Source organism: Plecotus auritus (assembly GCF_963455305.1).
Source record: "Plecotus auritus genome assembly, chromosome: 7".
NCBI classification, from domain to species: Eukaryota; Metazoa; Chordata; class Mammalia; order Chiroptera; family Vespertilionidae; genus Plecotus; species Plecotus auritus.
In genome coordinates, this window is record NC_137774.1 from 34,162,602 (window position 1) to 34,183,291 (window position 20,690).

Consider the following 20,690-nt stretch of genomic DNA (forward strand, 5'->3'; position numbering starts at 1 on the left):
GGAGGGCGGGGCCGGCTCGGTGGGAGGCGGCGAGGCGCTCAGCCTGGGTAGGCAACGCGCTTTATTGCACGCGGGTCGGGATGGCGGGGCCCAGCCCTAACGCACCCGGAAAGCGTCCCTCTACTCCCACGAGGTGCCCAGATAACAATCGCCCTGCCCTGCCTCACCTCTCCAGAACCACCTTACAGCAGCTGGCCCTGGAGCCAGACCTGGGTTCAAATCTTAGTCCTTATTCTTCCTAGCTGTGAGACCTTGGGCGAGTCCCTTACCTCTGCTCCCTAACCTCGTTTCTGAAAAACGGGGATAATTTGACCATCTAGCTATGTGGTTGCCACCAGTTCAGTAATTCCCAATATTGGCAGCACATCAAGTGACAAATTCCCTGGCCTTCATCCAGAGCTGCTCAGCGTCACTGAGGGTGGGGCTTACAAATAAGACATTCAAATTCCTGAGAAGCAGTGTCTGTCTGGCACACTACACACATGTGCGCGCGCACGCGCGCGCGCGCGCGCGCACACACACACACACACACACACACACAGCTTCTCAAACTTGGCTGTCATTCTCAGGAAGAAATAATCACCTATATTTCCTTCTACCAGGAAAAAAGCTGTCCAGGTCATACCTTGAAGCCCCAGAAAGTAACCATGGAGGTAAAAATTGCAAACTCCTCAATGGCCAGGCCAAGGACCGACACAGCTAAGGTTTTTCAGGGCCACCAAGTGCCATAGCAAGCATCCCTGCCGGGGGATTAAGAAGCTTGGGGCTCAGGTTCAGCTTTAACCCAAATTCGGTGTGTGACCTTAGACAAGTCTGGTGAGTTCTGAGGGCTGGGATAGGGTTCAGAAACTGTGGGCTCCTCAGGGTGGGGGCTGCTCAGAGAAGATGGGGTCCCTGAGTCCTCAGGGTGGGGGTCTTCATCAGATTCAGCATCCTCTCCCAGTCCAAGCCCTGCCAGCCTTTTGCTGGCCTCCCACAGCCGGTGAGCTGCTCGGTCGTCTCTGGCAGCTGGAGGCACCTCCTCCACATGGCAGTTGGCAAAGTATCTTCCACTGAGGGGCTCAATGCCCTCCTGTAGAGCGCAGTACAGGGGCGTCTGGGCACCCCCTCCTGGTGTCCGGAGCACCAGCCAAGCCAGTGGGTGCAAAAGTGGGCGCAGCCATCCAGGAACATGACGCAGGAACAGATCTGAGTTCACAGGCCCTGTGAACAGGAGAAAGGAAGGAGTGGGGAGTACAGTGGGTGAGGGCCCAGGGTCAGAACTGTGAGAAAAGGGCTAGAAGGGAGTGGGGAACAGACTCCAGTTCCAGGGAAACCAGGGTAGTATTTACTGGGCATTCAGGGCCCTTACAAGGTGACCTCACTCATTTCCAGCAACATGCCTCTCCTCCATCCAAACTTCTTGTACATCCCCATCTCCCAGATTTAGCTCATGTTGTGTCCCCTGTGAGGTACAACTCTGTCTCCATCTTCCTTTGTTTAACCAGCAAACATTTATTAACACCTATGGTAGACCAGCCACACTTTTGGACACTAGAGATATGGAGTGTAATCAAGGCTTGATAAAGATTAGTTGTGATTATTATTTTCACTATTATAATTACTAGTTGTGATTATTATTGTCATGATTGTAATTACTAATTAGCCACGGGCAATGACTATCTAGAATGCAGTATGGTAATATGGGTAGGGCAGATTTTGTTCTCCAGTAACCTGCTCCCTAAAGGCAGGGTAGGTCTTATTCACCAGTTAACTCATTCAGAGTAAAAGCCAAAATGCTTACAGGGGACCTCCAGACCCTAGATGGCCCAGCCCATCTCTGTACCACATCGCTGGCCACTTTCCCCTTCTCACTCTGTTCTAGCCACACCAGGCTCCCTGGTCTTTCTCAAGCACATCAGGCACTTCTGCCCCCGGGCCATTTACTTGCTATTTGCTCTGTTCTTTACACTCTTCTCCCTAGAAAGCCACATGGCTCATTCTCTCATCTCCTTTGGGCCTCTATTCAAGTGTTACCTTCTCAGGTATATTTTCCTTGACTGCCATAGATAAAATAGCACCCCGTCATTTCATATTCCCCTTAACCTGTCTTATCTTTCTCCATAGCACTTTATCACCATCTGCCATTGTATATATTTATTAGTGGTTTCTCCTTCCCCTAAACTCTACAATGATAGAGTTTACTTTGTTCGGTTCACTGCTATATTCCCAGCACTGAGATTAATGCCTGGAACATAGTAGGTACTCAGTAAATGCTTCTTGAAAGAATGATCATTAGCTATTATCATCATATTATAGTCAGTTCAGTCATATAGATGGCTCCTTGGGGTGAGAACCTGGGCCTTATTCATGGCCACACCCTACCCAGTAGTCAGCATCCAACCTGTGGTAGGAGAGCAAGAACCCAGACAAAAAGAGCCTGGTTTCAAGATCAGTAAAGAACAAGTCTCTCCTTGGACCATGCTTGGGTCCTGCTCTGAGATCCTGTAGCTCAAAGAGAGGCTGGGGGAGCAGGGATGGGGAGAGGGAATCAAAACAGCCAAAGAGCCAGGCCTTACCTGGGTGAGCTGCATAGCAGGTGACGCCAGTGCCCTCAAGCTGTGTGGCGAGCTCCCTGGCAAACAATACATTGGCCAGTTTACTGTCGGCATATGCTCGCAGCTCCTGCTGCCAGCCTACCACCGGGCGGTCCAGGCGTGTGAAGTCAAGGCGCCCTCGCCGGTGGGCAGCTGAGGCTACCACCACCACGCGGCTAGGGGTGCATGTCTTCAGCCGGGGCAGCAGCAGGTGTGTCAGCAGGAAGGGGCCGATGTGGTTTACTCGCAGAAGCAGGTTAAAGGGCTCACGGGTCTGTCCGCAGGAACTGATCCCTGGGGTAGGGACTAGGTGTGAGCAATTGCTCTGGAGTGATCCCCATAGGCCTTGGTGGCCCCATCTGTGAGATGGTGGTAGGGGACATCCTTCCACATATCCATTGACCCCCAGCAATGCCTGGCTGGAAGGGATGGCTGCCCCTCCAACAACCCCCCTTCACCTCCCACTCCCCTTAGGGCCTGCATCTCACCAGCATTGTGGATGAGGATGTCCAGCCGTGGCTCAGACCTCAGGAAGGCAGTAGCAAAGGCCCGCACTGAGGCCAGACTGGCCAAGTCCAAGGCCATGAAGATGACTTCATTGTTCCCACTCTCCTGTGGAGTGGCAAGGGCTGGGCTTGTTACCAGATACCTCTCTCCTCTCCCCAGACACCAAATTCTGAGAGTCTACCTCCTACTATTACTAAGATCTGCCCCTATGCATTAGAGTAATATGAATAAGAGTGTAGACTCTGGATGTAATTTTTTTTAAATCCTCACCCAAGAGGTGAGGATATTTTTTCCATTGATTTTTAGAGATAGTGGAAGGGAGGGATGAGAGAGAGAAACCTTGATGCAAGAGAGACACATTGATTCACTGCCTCCTGCTTGCCCCGACCAGGATTGAACCTGCAACTGAGGCACATACCCTTGACCAGGAATCAAAACCATGGGCCGACACTCTAACCACTGAACAACTGGCCAGGTCAGGATGTAAATCTTGACTATGCTTTTTACTCAAGTGTGACCTTGGGCAAGATAATCTCTCTGTGTCTCAGTTCTCTCACCGTGAAATGGGAAGAATAATAGTGCCTGTATCATAGAGTTGTGAGGATTAAATGAGTTAATATATGTAAAATACGTAGAATAGTCCCTGGCACACAGCACTATGTAGGTACTTGCTATTACTGTGTTATTATTATTGTCCCCTCTACCTTACCCTAAAATCTACAGTAGACTTCCTATTGTTCTCCTTTCAAACCTCTTGCCCGCTCCAGTCTAGACATCACACTGACACCAAAGGTTGGTGCCTGCTGAGGGCCCTTCATTGGATCTCTACTGCCCATCCTATAAAATCTGAGCCCCTCAATAAGGTCTATAAGGGCCTCCTAAACCTGGCCCTAACCCCTTCATTTTGCTTCTTTCTTCCGTACTTCCCGATGCTCCAGCCTCATTCCCGCCCCCCCCCCCCCGCCCAGTTTCTTAAATTAGACCCGTTTTCTTGCCTCAGGGCCTTGGCATATGCAGTTCCCTTCCCTACTGTTTTTCATTAATGTAACTTCTACCAGTCCTTAAACGTCTTAAAACAGCAATTACTTCAGGAAGTCCACTCTCTAGCTTGGGTCTGTGCCTCTTTCCTGTGTGACTAGAGCACCTGTGCGCTCCCTCTTTCGCACGTAAAGAACTGAGCCGAACTCTCTCCTCTCTGGACTGGATCCCCCGGAGCCACTTTGCTCACCCCACTGTCTCCCGAAGTCTCGGTCCTCTGTTCGATGTCCCACCCACCCCTTCCTTCCCGCACCTGGCGAAGGTCAAAGGCTGCCGCCTCGCCGCGCTCCCGGCTCCGGCAGGCCAGCACCACACGAGCTCCTCGGCGCGCCAGCTCCAGTGCCGTCATCTTCCCGATGCCGCTGTTGGCGCCTGCGGAGGGCGGGCGGGAGCCCAGCTGAGCCAGGCGGGCCATCGCCCCCTGCCGCTCCGGCCCCTCGCCACCCGCCTGCCTGCACTCACCCGTTACCACTGCGGTGCGGCCCCGCAGGCTCAGGATGCCGCCGCAGGGCGGGGCCTTCACCAGGTTGTAGTAGACAAGCACGTAGGCGCCCAGCAGCAATCCCGCGCCCAGCAGCAGCGCCTCCATGCCGGCCGCGCCTTCGGGCTCCCGCCCAGGCCCGTGCCACCCTGGATCGCCGCCTGGCAGCTGCCGACCAGCCCGCACTGGCTTGGAAGGGCGCCGCGAGGATCTCCGGAAGGCGGAGGTGGAGGGGAAGACTGGCGGCAGGCAGGGCAGGGGTGTGTGCGTGCGTGGGCCCTGCGAGCGCCCCCTAGGCATGCGTCTGTGTCCTCTGGATGTGTGTTTGTGTGAACACCAAGGTGCCTGTGTACATTTGGGCCCTGGGAGCGCCCTCTAGGTGTGTGCCTGCATGAACTCGTTCTAGATGCGGGTGTGGGTGCCCTCTAGGTCTGTACATGCAGCCACATACCCTGTGTGAATGAATTTTCTGGCTATATAATGTACCCATGGGCTCTGGAAACACTCTTCAAGTTGTACCTCTGGATCCTCTGTGATTTTCCCCCCAGTTCCTTTTATTTATTATTTATGTTAATTTTTCTATTTTTTTTTCCATTGATTTTTTTAGAGAGTGGAAGGGAGGGGAGAGACACAGAGAGAAATATAGATGTGACAGAGACACATCAATTGGTTGTCTCCCCCAAACACCCCCACCAGGGACAGGAATGGAGCCTGCAACCAAGATATGTGTCCTTGACCGGAATCCAACCCAGGATTCTTCAGTCCGTGGGCCTACACTCTATTCACTGAGCCTAGCCTGCCAGGGCCGCCCTCCTTTTAGAAGGAGAGGGAGGGAGAAAAACATCAATTTGTTGTTCCACTCATTCATGTACTCTTTGGTTGACTCCCCTCTGACCAGTGATGGAACCCATATCCTTGGCATATGGGTACCACGTTCTAACCAACTGAGCTACCCGGCCAGGGCTGGATCCTTTGTGTGTGCATCTTTTATGTGTTTGTGTCCATGTTGCTGAGAGCCCCTCCAGGCATGTGCATGCATCTGTAGTCTCTCTCTGTGTGTGTGTGTGTGTGCTTGAATGAATATCATATGTACCTGTCCTTTGTGTGGTGCCCTATAACTGAAGGCTTGCAGGAAGGCTAACAGGGTGTGTGTGAGCCCTCTGGGTGGCAGTGTGTAAGAATTGTTCCCTCTGAAGAGGCCTTCGTACATGAATATTCTTATATCTGAAAGCAAGTTCCATCCTGGATACCTTATCCACCATAAATAAGTACTTCCATTCATATCCTCATAACCCATTCTCAGCTCCTCGGATTCTTCCCATAGAAGGCAAAGGAGGTGATACAGTGTTCAGCATGGCACATCAGTTAAGGGCTGTCAGGATTCACTTTCCTTAGCTGTCTATATCTTTCTGTCTCTGCTCCCCACCCCCTCCAATTCTGAAGGGAAGTAGGAAGAGAGAGTGTAGTATTTATCTGACTTCCAGGAGGAAATTCTCCATAGAATGGTTCTCACAGGTGGTAGAAATGGGTACTCCATCATTCAATGGAAGAAGTGACTTTGACGGCAAGGTGGGTGGGAACAGCTAGGGAGGCAAGGGTAAGGGTACTCCTGGCCAGGTGACTTGCCAGGAGAAAGGACATTGCCTGAGAAATCCAGTACAATTTAGTATCCATTGTTTGGCACTTACGGTGTGCCAGCAGTATGGTTAGCCTTGGAAAGATGGAGTTGAACAAGATATGTTTCTTCCCTTAGGCCGGAGTTCAGGAGGCCCATTAGGGCAGGGCCAAAGCTAGACAGGTAGGTGGAAGCCTGGGTCAGACTTCAGATTCAGGCAAGTTTCCTATTTAGCCAAACTGTGGATTCATGGTTCAATTGTAGATGCTGTGGGATGAGGCTGGGGATGGAATATATTTTTTTAAATCTTTATTGTTCAGATTACAGATGTCCCTCTTTTTTCCCCCCATAGCTTCCCTCCACCCGGTTCCCACCCCACCCCAGGCCCTCGCCACCCCACTGTCGCATCCATAGGTACTGCATACATGCATATCAGATCTTTGTCCAATCTCTTCCCAAACCCTCCCCTCCCCGCCGCCCCGAAGAATTGTCAGTCCGCTCCATTTCTGGGGATGGAATATTAAGGACACAAGTGCCTTCTCCAACCCCGAAGCAAGATCCTGACAGGCCAACAGGCCACCTAACTTGAATAGTGTTGGGACAGACACATAGATGCTCTTCAGCTGAGTCAGAGACTGTCTTTAATTTATTGACTTTCCTTTTTCATATATTTTGATTGATTTCAGAGAGGGAGAGATAGAAACATCAATGATGAGAATCATTAATTGGCTGCCTCCTACATGCCCCACACTGGAGATCGAGCCCACAACACTAGCATGTGCCCTGACCAGGAATTGGACTGTGATCTCCTGGTTCATAGATTGACACTCAACCACTGAGCCATGCTGGCCAGGCTATTTATTGACTATTTAGAGAGAGACAGAGGGAGGTAGAGAAACACTGATTTGTTGTCCCATTTACTTATGCATTCATTGGTTGATTCTTGTATGTGCCTTGACCTGGGATCAAACCTGCAATCTTGATGTATCAGGACAAAGCTCTAACCAACTGAGCCATCTGGCCAGGGCTGGGAGACTGTCTTTAGGAAAAACTTCCTGATAAAAGTTTCTCATGTAAGGCCTTCAAAGAGGAAAGGATGGAATTTGGTTTAATAAGGGGGCTCAGGGCCTTAGAATTAAGGTAATGCACTCTTCTGAGGAATTGCTGCTGTGGAGAAGTAGTGAATGCAGTCATATAAACAGTGGCACAGCCGGGGTTAGAGACTGGGCTTCTCATTTTTCATGTTTCCCCAGAGACATTTGAATCAACAAACTGCTCCACACTACATTCTAAGACACAGGGGCCACATCTGCTTTAACTGCTCATAGTAAGTCAGCTAGACCAAGATTCAGGCACAGAGGGTCAAGTGGTACTTGACTTGCTCCATGCCCAGCTAAGGTGACAGGGAAAGGACAAAACCAGGTGTTATGACCTCCCAGAATAGATGAATAAAGCTTGATAGCAAATAATTGGAACTAAAGACAGCCTCAACTCTCTAGATTAAAGCTTCTAGACCAGAATGCAGAGGTCTCACTCATGCCAGCTTGTTTTAATGCCTTGGTTTTGGAGCCAATAGGAGCAGGGGCCTGAACATTCTTAGAATCTTGCAGAATCTGATCATGTCAAATAATCAAACCCTCTAAACTCTGAGTCACCCACAAAGTCATACAACAGCTCCCCTTAGCGGATGCACCCCTAAGCTTCCATTTCTGCTCCCTGTGCACCGTAGGCTCACTTTCCTACAACACCTCCCCTCTCCTGATTTCCCTTGAGAAATGTGACTTGTTCAATGAGACTGTGGGACCAAGATCTCAGGGAGGGTCCCTTCCAAGTATGATGACAGGTAGGACAGACAGGCAGAAAACATAATTTGAAGTATTTTTGTTTTTTTATATACAGAATACAGGAAAGTTTCTGTAAAGTCTAAAACATTACAATTACTATGTACATTGGTACTAGTTGTGGGGTAGGAGAAGAGGAGGGAGCCAAGGGTGGGAGGAAGAGGAGAGAAGTGGCAAGAGAACAAAAAAAGGAGACAAAACAGGTTTACGACAAAAAACGTTTTTGCTACAATAGACAATTTGAAGAAAACGCTCTACCACATGTAGTACTGTACACAGTTTTTAAAAACATTGAAAAAATGTCATCACTAGATGTATTTACACAAAATCCAAATACACTTTTCCTTATTCGAAATAAAATAGATGGACAGCCAGAAAAAGGATTCATTTCTCATTTGTCCATAATACACAGTAGCTACCTGTAGTGCAACCGCTGCAGAAAGGGAAAATAACTTGGAGGGTGGGAACCATGGAAGGAGGGTGGGTAGCGATCTTTATATTAAATAAAACAATGATATTGTATAGATTTTGCTGTATGAAAACTGTATTTTTTCTTTTAATATAAAACTATTGTCACTGCCACAAAATAGAACAAGTTTCTGATTATTTTACAACGGCGGGCGAGGGGGAGGGAGCAGGTGGGTGGGGAACGGTTTTGTGTTGGAGGAAGTGTCCAGACCATTGGCCTTCCCCTCCCTGCCCACGCTGTTCCTCAGCTCGGGTCTGCCGCTTTTCCATGAAATGTTGAGTACAAATATATGTGCAAATGCCCCCTAGAACTTGAGAAAAGAAAAAGGATTTTAAAAAACAGTCAAAAGGTTTTCTTCATGTCATGCAAAGATTGTAGTTGAAGGGTTTCTGGTGGAGTATAGAAAAAACCCGGGCTTGGTTTGTGTACATTTTTGCATTGCAGGAGTCTTGGGGTGGGTGAGGCGGGTGATGGGGTAGCCACCAGTCCTAGGGAACGGAGTTGGAGCGCAACACAGGGCCCTGGTGGGGCTTGAGAGAGAGCTTCTCGGCCAAGACCCCATCTTGCAACAGACTGGCATCGCCTTTGGGCTGTTTGGTCGCAAACTCAGTGATGCTGAAGACAAACTGCAGACACCCCAGCTTGATGTAGCTGCCATGGTGCAGTAAGGCCGTGCCTTCCCAGCCGGCTCCACTGCCCCCAATCAAGCTCGAGCTGCTGGCTTTGCAGTTGCAGGGTCTCCGTTGTGGCCCCTGGGCCTGGGAACTCATCATGGGTGCCTCCTCACTTGGCTCTTCATCCTGTTTCTGGTGCCGGCGGCGCCCTGGGGAAAAAGGGGATGGTCACCAGAGAGGAACAGTGAGCAGTCCAACCATCTGGGCTGTTTGCCAGATGGACCTCTGTACCTCCCCATTTTAAATGCTGCATGACTGGGGTGAGGGATGCTCAGAAAGGACTGGTCAAGTCTGAAGTGCTGTACACATAAGTGGGTGCACGGCACTTGGTTCTCCATGGCCCTCCCTGGGCCCAGGAGTAAGCACGTGGCCAGTGCAGCCAGGAAGGCAAGAGACAGCACATCACTGGCAGCAAGCCTGAGCCACCATGACAGAGCCTTAGAAAATGTGTCCAAAAATGGCAGGCTTCATGGCCACAGGCCTCTGCTCCAACTTACTGATGACACTCTGCACTTTGGCAACAATACTGCTTGGGGGAGTTGGCGGGGTCTTCTCAGAGAAGTCACATGAATACAGCACATTGTCCACCGTTGTCCCGTGCTCACTGTAGTTTAACAGCTCATAATGTTTGGTATTCTGAGGAGGAGGAGGGAAGATAAGATGTGTGGTCTGCTGCGTGGGGCCTGGGGCTAAGGGGAGAGAGGACATATGGAGAAGGCTGTGCTGCTCTACCTGGGGAGCTCTCTTTCTTTCCCAATCGTGCCCCCCCTTCCCTGCACTTTTTGATTGGGGCTCAAAATTCACCTCCTATGTGCTCTCCCTCCCAGGAACAAGCTCTTGCCTTTCCCTCTCTCCTCTCCTTCTCCCACAAGCATGCATCTCCTAAACTCTAAGGGACCCCCACGAGACCTGCAACCAGGGGTGCAATGGGCAGTGTCAGTTAGTCCCAGACTAAACCCCTGAACCTCTAAGACCCCCTTTTCTCTGACTTTCCAGAGCCAAAGCAGATTTGCCTAGGCTCTCTCCTGTAGCTTCTTCTGTCCTAAGCCCTTCCTTGTTTCACTGTCCCCAGCTTTAATATACTCTCAAAATAAAAAACAAAAACATATAAACACAAACAAAAAAGATTCACCCCTTCAGGGAAGCCTTCCTTCTTAGACCCTCCCTCTCCTCACTCCTTTTTTCTGCCTCCTCAGCACTGGCTCCTGTTGAAATCACGGGCATATGAGATGATGAAACTCACAGGGTTGCACTGAGAGGGCTTGGCTTCTTTCTATACTATTCCCTTTTCCTGCTTAGCCCCACCCCTCCCCCCACCTCAGCTGAGCCTGTGATCAACCTCAGGAGATATGGTAGCCCTGCTCCTGGGGAGCAGATGGCCATGGTAGAATGCCCTTTTCACACCAAGACTCTTCTCCTCCCCAGATGACGGGGAGGGAAAAGAAGACCCCCATCCCCTTCTTTTCACCCAGGGCACTGAACAAAAACCCAGTGCCTGGGAGATGCCTCAGGTGGGGAGAGCTCCCTCCTACCCCATCTACACCCCTCACCTCATCGTAGAATATGCAGGCGTGTTTCCCGGACACGTAGTTACAGTGACCATAGTTTGTAAGGCACACGTCCATGTCAGCTCCTGCAAGGTGACAGTAATAGAGGAAAAGGCGGGCAGAGAACAAATTGTTAGGTGCATGTGTGGGGAAGGTGGTGGTGGTGATGGGGGGAGGGCGTTAGCTTTTGGGCAGGCACTAGGAGACCCTGAGGGACAGGTAGCTCAGGGCCCTCTCCTTGTATTTTTAAACTAAAGCTGATGTCTTTTCAACCTCTTGCTAAAGAACAGTTGTCTTTGCAAGCTGATCTGTTTTAGAACATATGGCTGCTGCCCAGATGGGTACAGTGAGCTACTGAAGAGGATGCAATATTTTCTTTTAATTTTTTAAAGTGTATTTTTTATTGATTTCAGAGAGAAAGGAAGAGGGAGAGATAGAAACATCAATGATGAGAGAGAATCATTGATTGGCTGCCTCCTGCATGCCCCCTACTGAGGACTGAGCCCACAACCCTGGGCATGTGCCCTTGACTGGAGTGTCAGTCCACAGGCCAACATTCTATCCACTGAGCCAAACTGGCTAGGGCGAGGATGGGATGTTTTCATGAGAACACAACATGTGGTGCAGGGCCTATAAATCATATCACCTGAAAGAAGGGAAATGTCTAGGCTGGGGGCTGATCTGTCTGTACCTCTGTATAAGATAGAGGGCTAACTAAAGCTCAGGTATATGTGAGCCCCATAACTTTTTCCAAGACCTCCAGGGAGAAAGCATTTGCTCTCTCCTTGGGTATTTTCTTTCAGTGTTTCAATGCCTCACTGAGCAGCAGTCAGAACTTTTACCTCTCCTGATGTCACACTGGGCACAAAGCACAAGGGCCTGAGAACAGGGAAGACAAGCAGCTGATGGTCTCCTTTCTTAGCCCCTCTGGTTGGGACATCCATCAAGTTAAAACCAGTCTGCCCCTTTCTAGCCTTTGAGGGTAAGAGTGTTAGTCTTTAGGGCTGAACAGACTCAGCACCTCCCAGCTGGCTCACCTGTCCCGATGTAGAGGGTTCGGTAACACATGTTCACAGCTCCTCCCAACCCTAAGAGAGGGTAGAACACAGCTCGGGCCTGTACCTCCTTTCTTTGCACTACAAGACAAACACAGGGATAGGGTTATTCAGAAACTCAGAACCTGGCACTCAAGTGCAAACCAACAGAACCTATGGCTCAAACATTAACAGAACCTGGACCTTTGGCGCATGGCCTGAAGAATATAATCCCACTGGATGAGTAAACTTTACAAATTCACGTCTAACACTGGGCTGCTTCAGGGTGAGGCTCTCTGTCCCACACACAGCAGTCCTCACATGGGGTAAGAAGGACAAGAGCTTTGACAATGGTCACAGAATTTAAGGATGATAGTACTTTATGAGCTCTTGGCTGCTGGTTGGTTTGTCAGGGATAACTAGCTGGTCTTATAGGGAGGTTGTGCAAAAAAGGGCACAGACCAATATCTCTCAAACTTTAAGGTGCATATGAATTGCCTAGAATCTTGTTAAAATGCAGATTATGATTTTGTAGGTCTAAGGTGGCGCCAAAGCTCTGCATTTCTAACAAGTTCGTAGATGCTGCTGTTGCTGCTGTCTGGGGACCAAACTTTTAACAGCTAATGCTCAAAGGGGTATCCTAAGCAGAGTTAACCTCTTGGGAAGGATTTCCAGGAGGCTAGCCCAACTGTTATTCTGTTTCTCACCTTTTGGGAAATTCTTCTAACTTGAATATTTGACAGCAATTGAGCAGAAAACACTACATACACCCAAAGACACTTGTAGCTGCTTTCTGAGTCTCAGAGTAGATATGTATGAAAGAAAGTTATAGTGTACTTCCTGGAGTCTGAGCTGAAAGCTGTGGGTGCCATTTTGTATGTTTTCTGAGAAAAACAACAACCATGGTGCTTTATTAAGCCTATTAAAGGCACACACTGAAGATTTCCATGGAGGGGAGATGGCCATTCACACAGAGAGGTCTGACGGCGTGGTGTGGTGGCAGGTGTGCATGCGCACCTTCTGTGTGGTGCCCTCCAGAAGCCAGTGGATGTGCCCCGACACTGCCCGGTGAAGTTTGGACCCGGGAGGGGAAAAGCTGATGTATTCTCTGCAAGGCCAGAAACTTGATCAGCTTCTCGTCCAGCATATTTATCTCGATTTCTATTAACCAAAGAGAAAGATTAAAAAAGCAGCTGAGGAGGAAATGGAATGAGAAGTAGGCTAAGGTTACCGAGCAAATAGTGCAGCATTTCTAAAATCCAGCCAAGAGCTTTTTTTTTAAAAAATAGCACAAAGTGATACAAGGATCTTGGCTGGGCACCTCACTAGCCATTTGCAGTGAGAGAGCCCCAGCGCAGACTATACAGATGCCTCCTGCCACTGGGTAGCTGGATTTTAGGTAAAGTGGTCCTAGAAAGGTAGAACAAGATAAACCATTTGCCTGTGCAGGGGGAAGGGCCTGGACGTCTGATATTGGAGCTTGGATTTCTACCACTCTCTGTTTACAGAGATCGAGTCTGCCCTGCTTCTCCTTGATTTTGGGAGCGAGATGCCTCCTGATTTTATTCTGTAAGTCCAGTGATCTGCCTATAGTGATTTTCTTCTTTTCTCACTGGCCAGCTTGGTTCTGTTCTCTCTTCACCTTTGATTATGTGTATATGCATAAGGCAGAGATAGAAGGGGCTTTCTTTCCTACACCACTCCCCTCTCCAGCCCTGAGATCAGACATCCCTTCTGCCCTTTTTTGAAATGAGCTGAATGCTGCGTAGGGACAGCACTTTCACCATGGCAGCTGGTGGCAGAGCAGCAGCTTTTTCACTCACCTCCATTGACATCCATAAATGCTCGAAGTGAGTTGGTGAGGTCCACCATGGCAGTAGAGTTGGCTGGGAAAGAGGGTACGGTTAAAGCGCTTCCTATGGATAACGTGCCGGGGCTGACCTTGCCATCTGGGGACGGAGCAGGAAGACTGTTACTTACGTCGCCTGAGGGAAACCCACCGGTACAATCCCCCACTGCCGAGACAGGTCTGGATTTCGGACCCAAGGTGATGTTCCCTTCTCGATTCTCACCCCATAGGCTCTGGAACTCCTAGAGCTAAAAACGTGTGGTGAGGAAGGGCAGATGGAACAACAATGCACCCAGGCATGCAGAAGGCTCCAGAGAACTGAGAACCAGTGAAATTTACTGCTCTGGGGAATGTGGTGGGGTAACTTCATTTTCTGAGCCATGACTACCTCCTTGTTACCTCTACTCATTTAAATAAGTGGTGCCTGCGCCTAAAACTCCTGCCTACTGAAGTCTGACTCACAGGTGCAAAATCTATCCAGGTTGGTACTGAAATAAACAGAGCCAGGAAAAAAGCCTGAGAAGAGGGGCCACCCTGGGATCAGAGGCCCCATGCAGAGAAGTCACAGACACCTTGTTACCAAGACTTCCAGCTGACTACGGAGGCCAGCTTCAGTTCAGACAGGAGAGCCCACAGGGGGTTTCAGCAGCATCTGATACCTGGTTCAGATGCTGGGGTCAGCAACCTCGAGGTCCCAAGTGCTGACTGGAGATAGCTGAGAGTGCAGGTCCACACTAGGTCAAGTATGGACATGAGGGCAAGCTTTTGGGCCAGAACTACCTCTATGGCCATCCCACTCTGCAGCAATTCTAAAGGCAGTGTTCCTTTCTAGCCCTGCTTTCCCTGACATGGAAGTTCCTTCAAAATAACCTGGCTCTGAGAATCTAATCTCTGGTGTGGATTGTGAACCAGAGGCTATCACTCAGAGCCTCAGGCTGACCACAATGGTTTTGGAGCACATGCTGCCTTCCTCTAGGGTGATGGGACAAAACAGGCAGAAGACCAGTAGGAAGGTGGAATCAGGAGACCCAGGCTGTAGTTCCAATCCTGCCACTGACTTGTTAGATCACCTTAAAGAAATCACTTAAGCTTTCAGAGCCTAAGCAGTCCCACTGAATAGATGAAGATAAGTTAACATGTACTTTCTCTTCCATCACAGAAATGGGGGAAGGACAAATAATACAGAGATCAAAGCACTCTGAAATATTCACAGATTTTTTTTGAAGCTTATTTGTCAGGAAGAGCATAAAATTTCTCCAAATCACCCTAAGGCTGAGTAGCACTCACCTGAAGATGGCGCTGGTGAGCAGAAACTTTGGCTGGCTCCTGTGGCCAAGATACTGTCTCCTGCTGCTTGGGGGGGAGTGAGCACCCGGGTGGCATTTGGGGGTGAGCCCAGTGGCCTTGAATCTGTCAACGGAGGTCCTATCTGTGATTGGACAGTCTTTCTTTGCAAAGTGCTGGTGTTCTCGATGCTGGCACAAGAGCTGGGAATGGAAGGGGGCAGGCTTGGGACAGGAACCAAACTCCTCTGGGGGCAAGAGCTGGGGCCAGTGGCATTCTCTGTCTTCACAATGATGCCGACGGTGTGGTTCTGAAGCCCCCCAGCCGCTGGTGGTGTGAGGGGCCGGGGCCAGCCTTGCCGGTGTGAGAGGCCTGGTAGGGGGGTGTTGGCGCCTGGAAGTCGCCGGGGGTCCGTGGAATCAGTGGGGCTGCTGTAGAGGTGTGGGCCATTGGCTTTCACCTCTGTGTTCACTGGCCCGTTGGCAGTCCCACAGGGGGCTTTCTTGGATTTTTCCGCACAAGAACTGCAGCTGATGTCCTCTAGGGCCGGGGGTTGGTGGGGTGGAGAGCAGCTCAGGGAATTCTGGGTGCTAATCCCTGAGGGGCACGACAGGGGATAGTGGGAAGGTGTAGTAGGTGCCTTGTCAGCTGTTTGCAGGGAGGTGGTGATTGAGCTGTCAGTCACAATAACAGGCTTAATATCAGCCTTCTCTGTCTGTTCAGAGTCCCAATGCGAAGGCATCTGCTTAGCAGATAAATGTTTCAATATGCTGCACTGGAGCGCAACAACACTACAGAGCCACTGTAATGGAAGGAGAGGAGAGGAGAGGAGGGTAAGAGGCCTGGGAGGCGCTGGTCCTTCCTGCCACAGTGGCCAGGGCTACAGCAGAGCTGATAAACACTGTTTCCGAGGTCCCATTGCGAATGCCCAGAAAGGGTGTGCTTGACTCCTGATAGGATTCCATTTCCATTCCCAAGCAAGACTTGTTGGTACACTCGGCAGACAACACCCTGGTCAGCAGAGCTTGGGATTCCCGTTCTGGTTTTGCCCCTAAGGCTCACCTTGTGACCAATATTCAGCAAGTACCCTAAACATCGGCTGTGTGTCCAGCACTATCACCTAGCCTCTCTATGGGTCTACTGAGGTCTTTCTACAAGACAGTTTTGCCCATCTCATAGTGCTTTGGGAGACGGATGGAGAGAAGCAGACCAGTTGACTCTGTAGTTCTCTTACTTGCCTCAAGATCTGAGCCAGAGGTTCTCCCTGAAATATTCAACTCTTGGGGGGTGAGAGTAGGGGTGGGTGGGGTTGTAGAAGACGGGGATGGGAATGACACTGAGGCTATTTCCATAACAGCTGCAGTGGGATGGAAGATTAGATTTGGAATCCCAGCCCTGCCTTCACTCACCTCTTGCTGCTCTGCCTGGGTGGCTAAGTGCTCAGAGTTCAAAAGGTGCATCTGTGATTCCTCAGGGATCCCATTGCAGATCAGCTCCCCATCCCGAATGGCCGCGGGTGCAATGAGTGGGGGTGGAAACTGGTATTGAGATTTTATAGCATCAGGAACCTGTTCACAACAGATAGAAGGAGGAAGGAGAGGGAGATGGTGCCAACATGACCAGTTGATTCTGCTCTGACCATGCTCTTCTGTCCTTGGTGCTGATGCCCAGGGGACCATCATCCACTCTGGGGTTCATTGAGGATAAGGTGGCTTGGTGGGCAGCAACTGCTCTATGCCACCCTCTCTTTGCCTAACACATATGCACACTAGCTTGAGAAGGCACAAAACTGGAACCAGCAGGCATGCCCTCCACTTTTCTTCATTAAGGTCTAAGGACTGAGGAAGCCAGAAATCACTGCATACTGCCTTCTGCTTTGGTCTAAAAAGTGGAAGACTGACACCAAACAGGGCTCCAGAGTGGTACCCTTGGCTCTTATTGCTTAGGATAAAGTTTGGAAAGTAAGTAAACAATATCTGAAGAGATAAAAAGTTAAAATGAGGTCACATTCACAGTAGACATGCTCAGCATGAGGCCTGGCTCCAGATAAGCAATCAATGTCAGTTTTTTTCATTCATTCATGACTCATAAAACAACTGAAGACCTCTTTGTTGCACAAACAGAAGACACACTCTGAATCACACCATGTAAGAATGAAAGAGCCACACAAGCAAAGAATCATTCATACATTCAACCAACATTTATTGAGCATCTCCTGAGTCTGGGCACTGTGCCAATTCCTAGAGATCCAGATGAACAAAACTTAAGACTTGCCCTCAAGGAGCTCACAGTCTAGTAGGGAAGATAAACACAGAAACATTATAATACAATGTAATGGATCCTAGAATAAAGGCATGTCTAAATAGTTATTAAAAACATGGAGAAGGAGAGAATCATTGATCAGAATGTCAAACCTAAGGGAAGGTAGGGGAGGGTGGGGGTAAGGGGGAGAGATCAACCAAAGGACTTGTATGCATGCATATAAGCCTAACCAATGGACACAGACAACAGGGGGTAAGGGCATGAGTGGGGGGATTGGGGGGGATAATCGGGGAATAAGGACACATGTAATACCTTAATTAATAAAGAAATTAAAAAAAAAACAAAAAACAACCACAAAAAAAACATGGAGAAGAGTGCTTATTTCTACCTGGGGGACAGAAACTTGGGATTAGAGATTTTATAGGAAGGCAGTTAAGAAGGAACTTCCAGGCAGACCAAGGGGGAATAGGGTAGCGAAGTAGTACCTAAGGCAGAGATGTAAAAGCATCTGGTAGATTTGTTAAATATTTTGGGAGAACCAAGAGATTTCGTGAGCAGGTTCTAAGGGAGGATAAGGGAAGAAAAGCCCCAAATGGTTGCCTGTCCTTATTATTGTTATTTTAATTTTATTTATTTATTTTTATTGATTTCAGAGAGGAATGAAGAGGGAGAGAGAGATAGAAACATCAACGATGAGAGAGAATCATTGATTGGCTGACTTCTGCATGCCCCCTACTGGGGATTGAGCCCACAACCTGGGCATGTTCCCTCAACTGGAATCAAACCTGGGACCCTTCAGTCCACAGGCTGATGCTCTATCCACTGAGCCAAACCAGCTAGGGCTTATTTTATTACTATTATAAACCCTCATTTGAGGATATGTTTTTATTGACTTTAGAGAAGGCAGGGGAAAGAGGGGAGAGAGGGAGAGGGAGAGAGAGGGAGGGGGAGAGAGAGAGAGAGAGAGAGAGAGAGAGAGAGGGAGAGAGAGAGAGAAAGAGAGAAAGAGAGAGAGAGAGAGAGAGAGAGAGAGAGAGAAAGAGAGAGAAAGAGAGAGAAAGAAACACTGATCAGTAGCTTCCCGTATGTGCCCCAACCAGAGATTGAGCCCACAAGCTAGGAATGTGGCCTGAATGGAACTGAAACTGCAACCTTTTGATGTATGGCAGGAAGCTCCAACCAACTGAGCCACCCAGCTAGGGCTCCCTGTCCTTATTTCACTCTCAAATTGTCCAATTACAAAATGCTTTTCAGAAAATTTGTACCCTTGGATTTTCTTCAAGAATAGGGAAACATTTTAAAAAGGGAACATTATAAAACGACAGGGTTTTATCACGGCCTCTTGGCCTGTTCATTTTGGTAGCCAGGCTCTCTTCCATATCTATATGGTGAATTATAGTCCAGATTTTTCCTAGATCTGTATAACTAAGGTATGAGGCTTGTCACCTGTAATATATCTTACCCTCAACTGAAAACACCTAATTTAATTTTGGAAAACTTGTGTTTCCACTGAAGTATAAATATTTACACAGTTAAGAGTTTGTTATCCAACTTGCAACAATTAACATCTTGCTGGTGCTGACATCTACTGGAAATGGGTATGATTTTTTAAAAAAAATCCTCACCAGAGGATATGTTTTTACTAATTTTATTTTATTTATTATTATTATTTTTAAATCCTCACCCGAGGATATTTTTCTATTGATTTTTAGAGAGAGTGGAAGAGAGAGGGAAAGACAGAAATATCAATGTGAGAAACACATCTATTGGTTGCCTCCTGCACGAGCCCTGACCAGGGCCTGGGCCAGGGAGAAGCCTGCAATGGAGGTATGTGCCCTTGACTGGAACTGAACCTAGGACCCTTTGGTTCGCAGGCAGACGCTCTATCCACAGAGCAAAACTGGTTAGGGCTGTTTTTACTAATTTTAGAGCGAGGTTAAGGGAGGGACAGGAAGGGGGGGTGGAATATGTATGAGAGAAACGTCAATCGGTTGCCTCCTGTACCCTCAATCTAGCTATGTGCCTGGACCAGGAATAGAACCGGCAACCTTTCAGTCCATGGGACAACCAACTGAGCTACACCATCAGCCAGGGCAGGAGTGGTGTGATTTTAAAGTATGGCTGCCCCCAAGTGGCCATATTTGAGAACTTCTGGTTCCTATTGATACATATGACAGTCTGGGATTATTTCAAAAGAGAAACATCAGTTTATATATAGTGTTGGGCTCTCTAAATTAAATGAATGAGGGGATTGAATGGTTTATTAGAACCGGCCTCAACACTACCAAATACTCTTCAACACAGAAAATTTCTGTCAATCTCTGTGGATACACTTTCATAATTGTTAAGTACATAAAATGTATTGCTAATATATTAACAGGCACAACAGCAGCCTGGGAAAAGAGATTTAACTTTCCTTTGGACATTTTCCCCTCCTAAGTTCCTCAGTTGGGAGTGCTCACTTTCCACATGGCCCTCTGCTTAATCACCCCACCTTCACCTCATGACAGCTCTAGGAAAGGGGCCATCTAACAGCAACAGATGGCACTGAGTGCCAGGTGAGGGGCAGTAACAGCAGAGCACATCTACATTTGGTGGAAGGGGCTAAAGAGTGTTCATCCTCAGGAGAACTAGAGATCTGCAGTTTGAAGGCCTACTATGGGGTTTGGCATTCATAATCCTGACCACCCTCCTCAAGTATTAAAATGTACAGCCACATTCATTACTTGCTCAGATAACACAGACAAGTCTCAGGGACTTCCGTTTCCCTATCTGTGGAGTGGGACCATGGCCCTCTGTCTATCCTATGAAGGCAATCAGAAACCACCATCCTGCCTAAACCAGGTTGGGACTCACCTTCAAGCTTCTTCTTTTGACCGACTGGAGCACGCGGCGGTTAGGAGGGTGCTTCTTGTGAATTCGATTCAGGAAATCCACTTTGACGACGTGCTGTGAAATGGTGTCCTGGAAACGGTCAAACACCTGGCACCGATTACTCAGTGTCATATTCTTTTGGCTCAGCTAGAATCAAAGCAGAAACACTCCTGTGGTGAACCTCAAAAGACATCCCTCTCCCAACTAACTATAAATGGACCAAACGGGATTGTCTGTCAGGGGTTGGTATGTCAACACTCTTGTCAGTGTTGCATAAGACTTTCTCCCTCAGCCCTGCCCAGTCCAACAAGGGACAACTGGTATGTTTCTATTCCCTAGAGTGGCAGGAAATAGGGAATTAGCTAAGAAGTGACCTTCCAAATTCAGCCTCTGACAGTCTTCTGTCCAGCTCAGACCACCCTCTGTAAGTTTACAGGTTTCTTTTTCTTTTAGTGTACAGGTTTCTGAGGAGATGCAGGCCTTGGCCCTCAAGAGACCCAGACTCTATTCCTAGCAAGAGAACCTCTCCCACAGGAAGCAGGACTGTTTCCTATATAGGAGTTTGGCTGACAGCTGGGATTAGCACCCAAATCCTGTGTGCCCTGCCCTATTCCTCCTCCATGGTACTAGGGAGCAAAC

The 20,690-nt window shown here is 48.8% G+C and overlaps 2 protein-coding genes across 3 annotated transcripts in view; both read right to left on the reverse strand.

The window, feature by feature from the left end:
• Positions 1 to 50: 50 nt before the first annotated feature.
• On the reverse strand, positions 51 to 4,917 carry DHRS13 (dehydrogenase/reductase 13). Its single transcript, XM_080682227.1, has 5 exons — positions 4,584 to 4,917; positions 4,375 to 4,493; positions 3,065 to 3,188; positions 2,559 to 2,870; positions 51 to 1,203 (listed from the first exon to the last, which is right to left on the reverse strand). The coding sequence occupies exons 1-5, from the start codon at positions 4,900 to 4,902 to the stop codon at positions 752 to 754; spliced, it is 1,326 nt and encodes a 441-aa protein (XP_080538353.1). The 5' UTR covers positions 4,903 to 4,917; the 3' UTR covers positions 51 to 751.
• Positions 4,918 to 8,089: 3,172 nt separating this feature from the next.
• Positions 8,090 to 20,690, reverse strand: part of PHF12 (PHD finger protein 12) — a 42,918-nt gene continuing 30,317 nt past the window's right edge. For both annotated transcript variants that reach the window (XM_080679051.1, XM_080679052.1), the window contains 9 exons: positions 20,034 to 20,198; positions 16,325 to 16,483; positions 14,919 to 15,717; positions 13,606 to 13,731; positions 12,800 to 12,943; positions 11,786 to 11,884; positions 10,752 to 10,834; positions 9,699 to 9,837; positions 8,090 to 9,350 (listed from right to left, as the gene is read on the reverse strand). In XM_080679051.1, the coding sequence (XP_080535177.1) occupies positions 9,016 to 9,350; positions 9,699 to 9,837; positions 10,752 to 10,834; positions 11,786 to 11,884; positions 12,800 to 12,943; positions 13,606 to 13,731; positions 14,919 to 15,717; positions 16,325 to 16,483; positions 20,034 to 20,198 (2,049 nt within the window). In that variant the 3' untranslated portion in view covers positions 8,090 to 9,015. The remainder of the gene's footprint in view (positions 9,351 to 9,698; positions 9,838 to 10,751; positions 10,835 to 11,785; positions 11,885 to 12,799; positions 12,944 to 13,605; positions 13,732 to 14,918; positions 15,718 to 16,324; positions 16,484 to 20,033; positions 20,199 to 20,690) is intronic.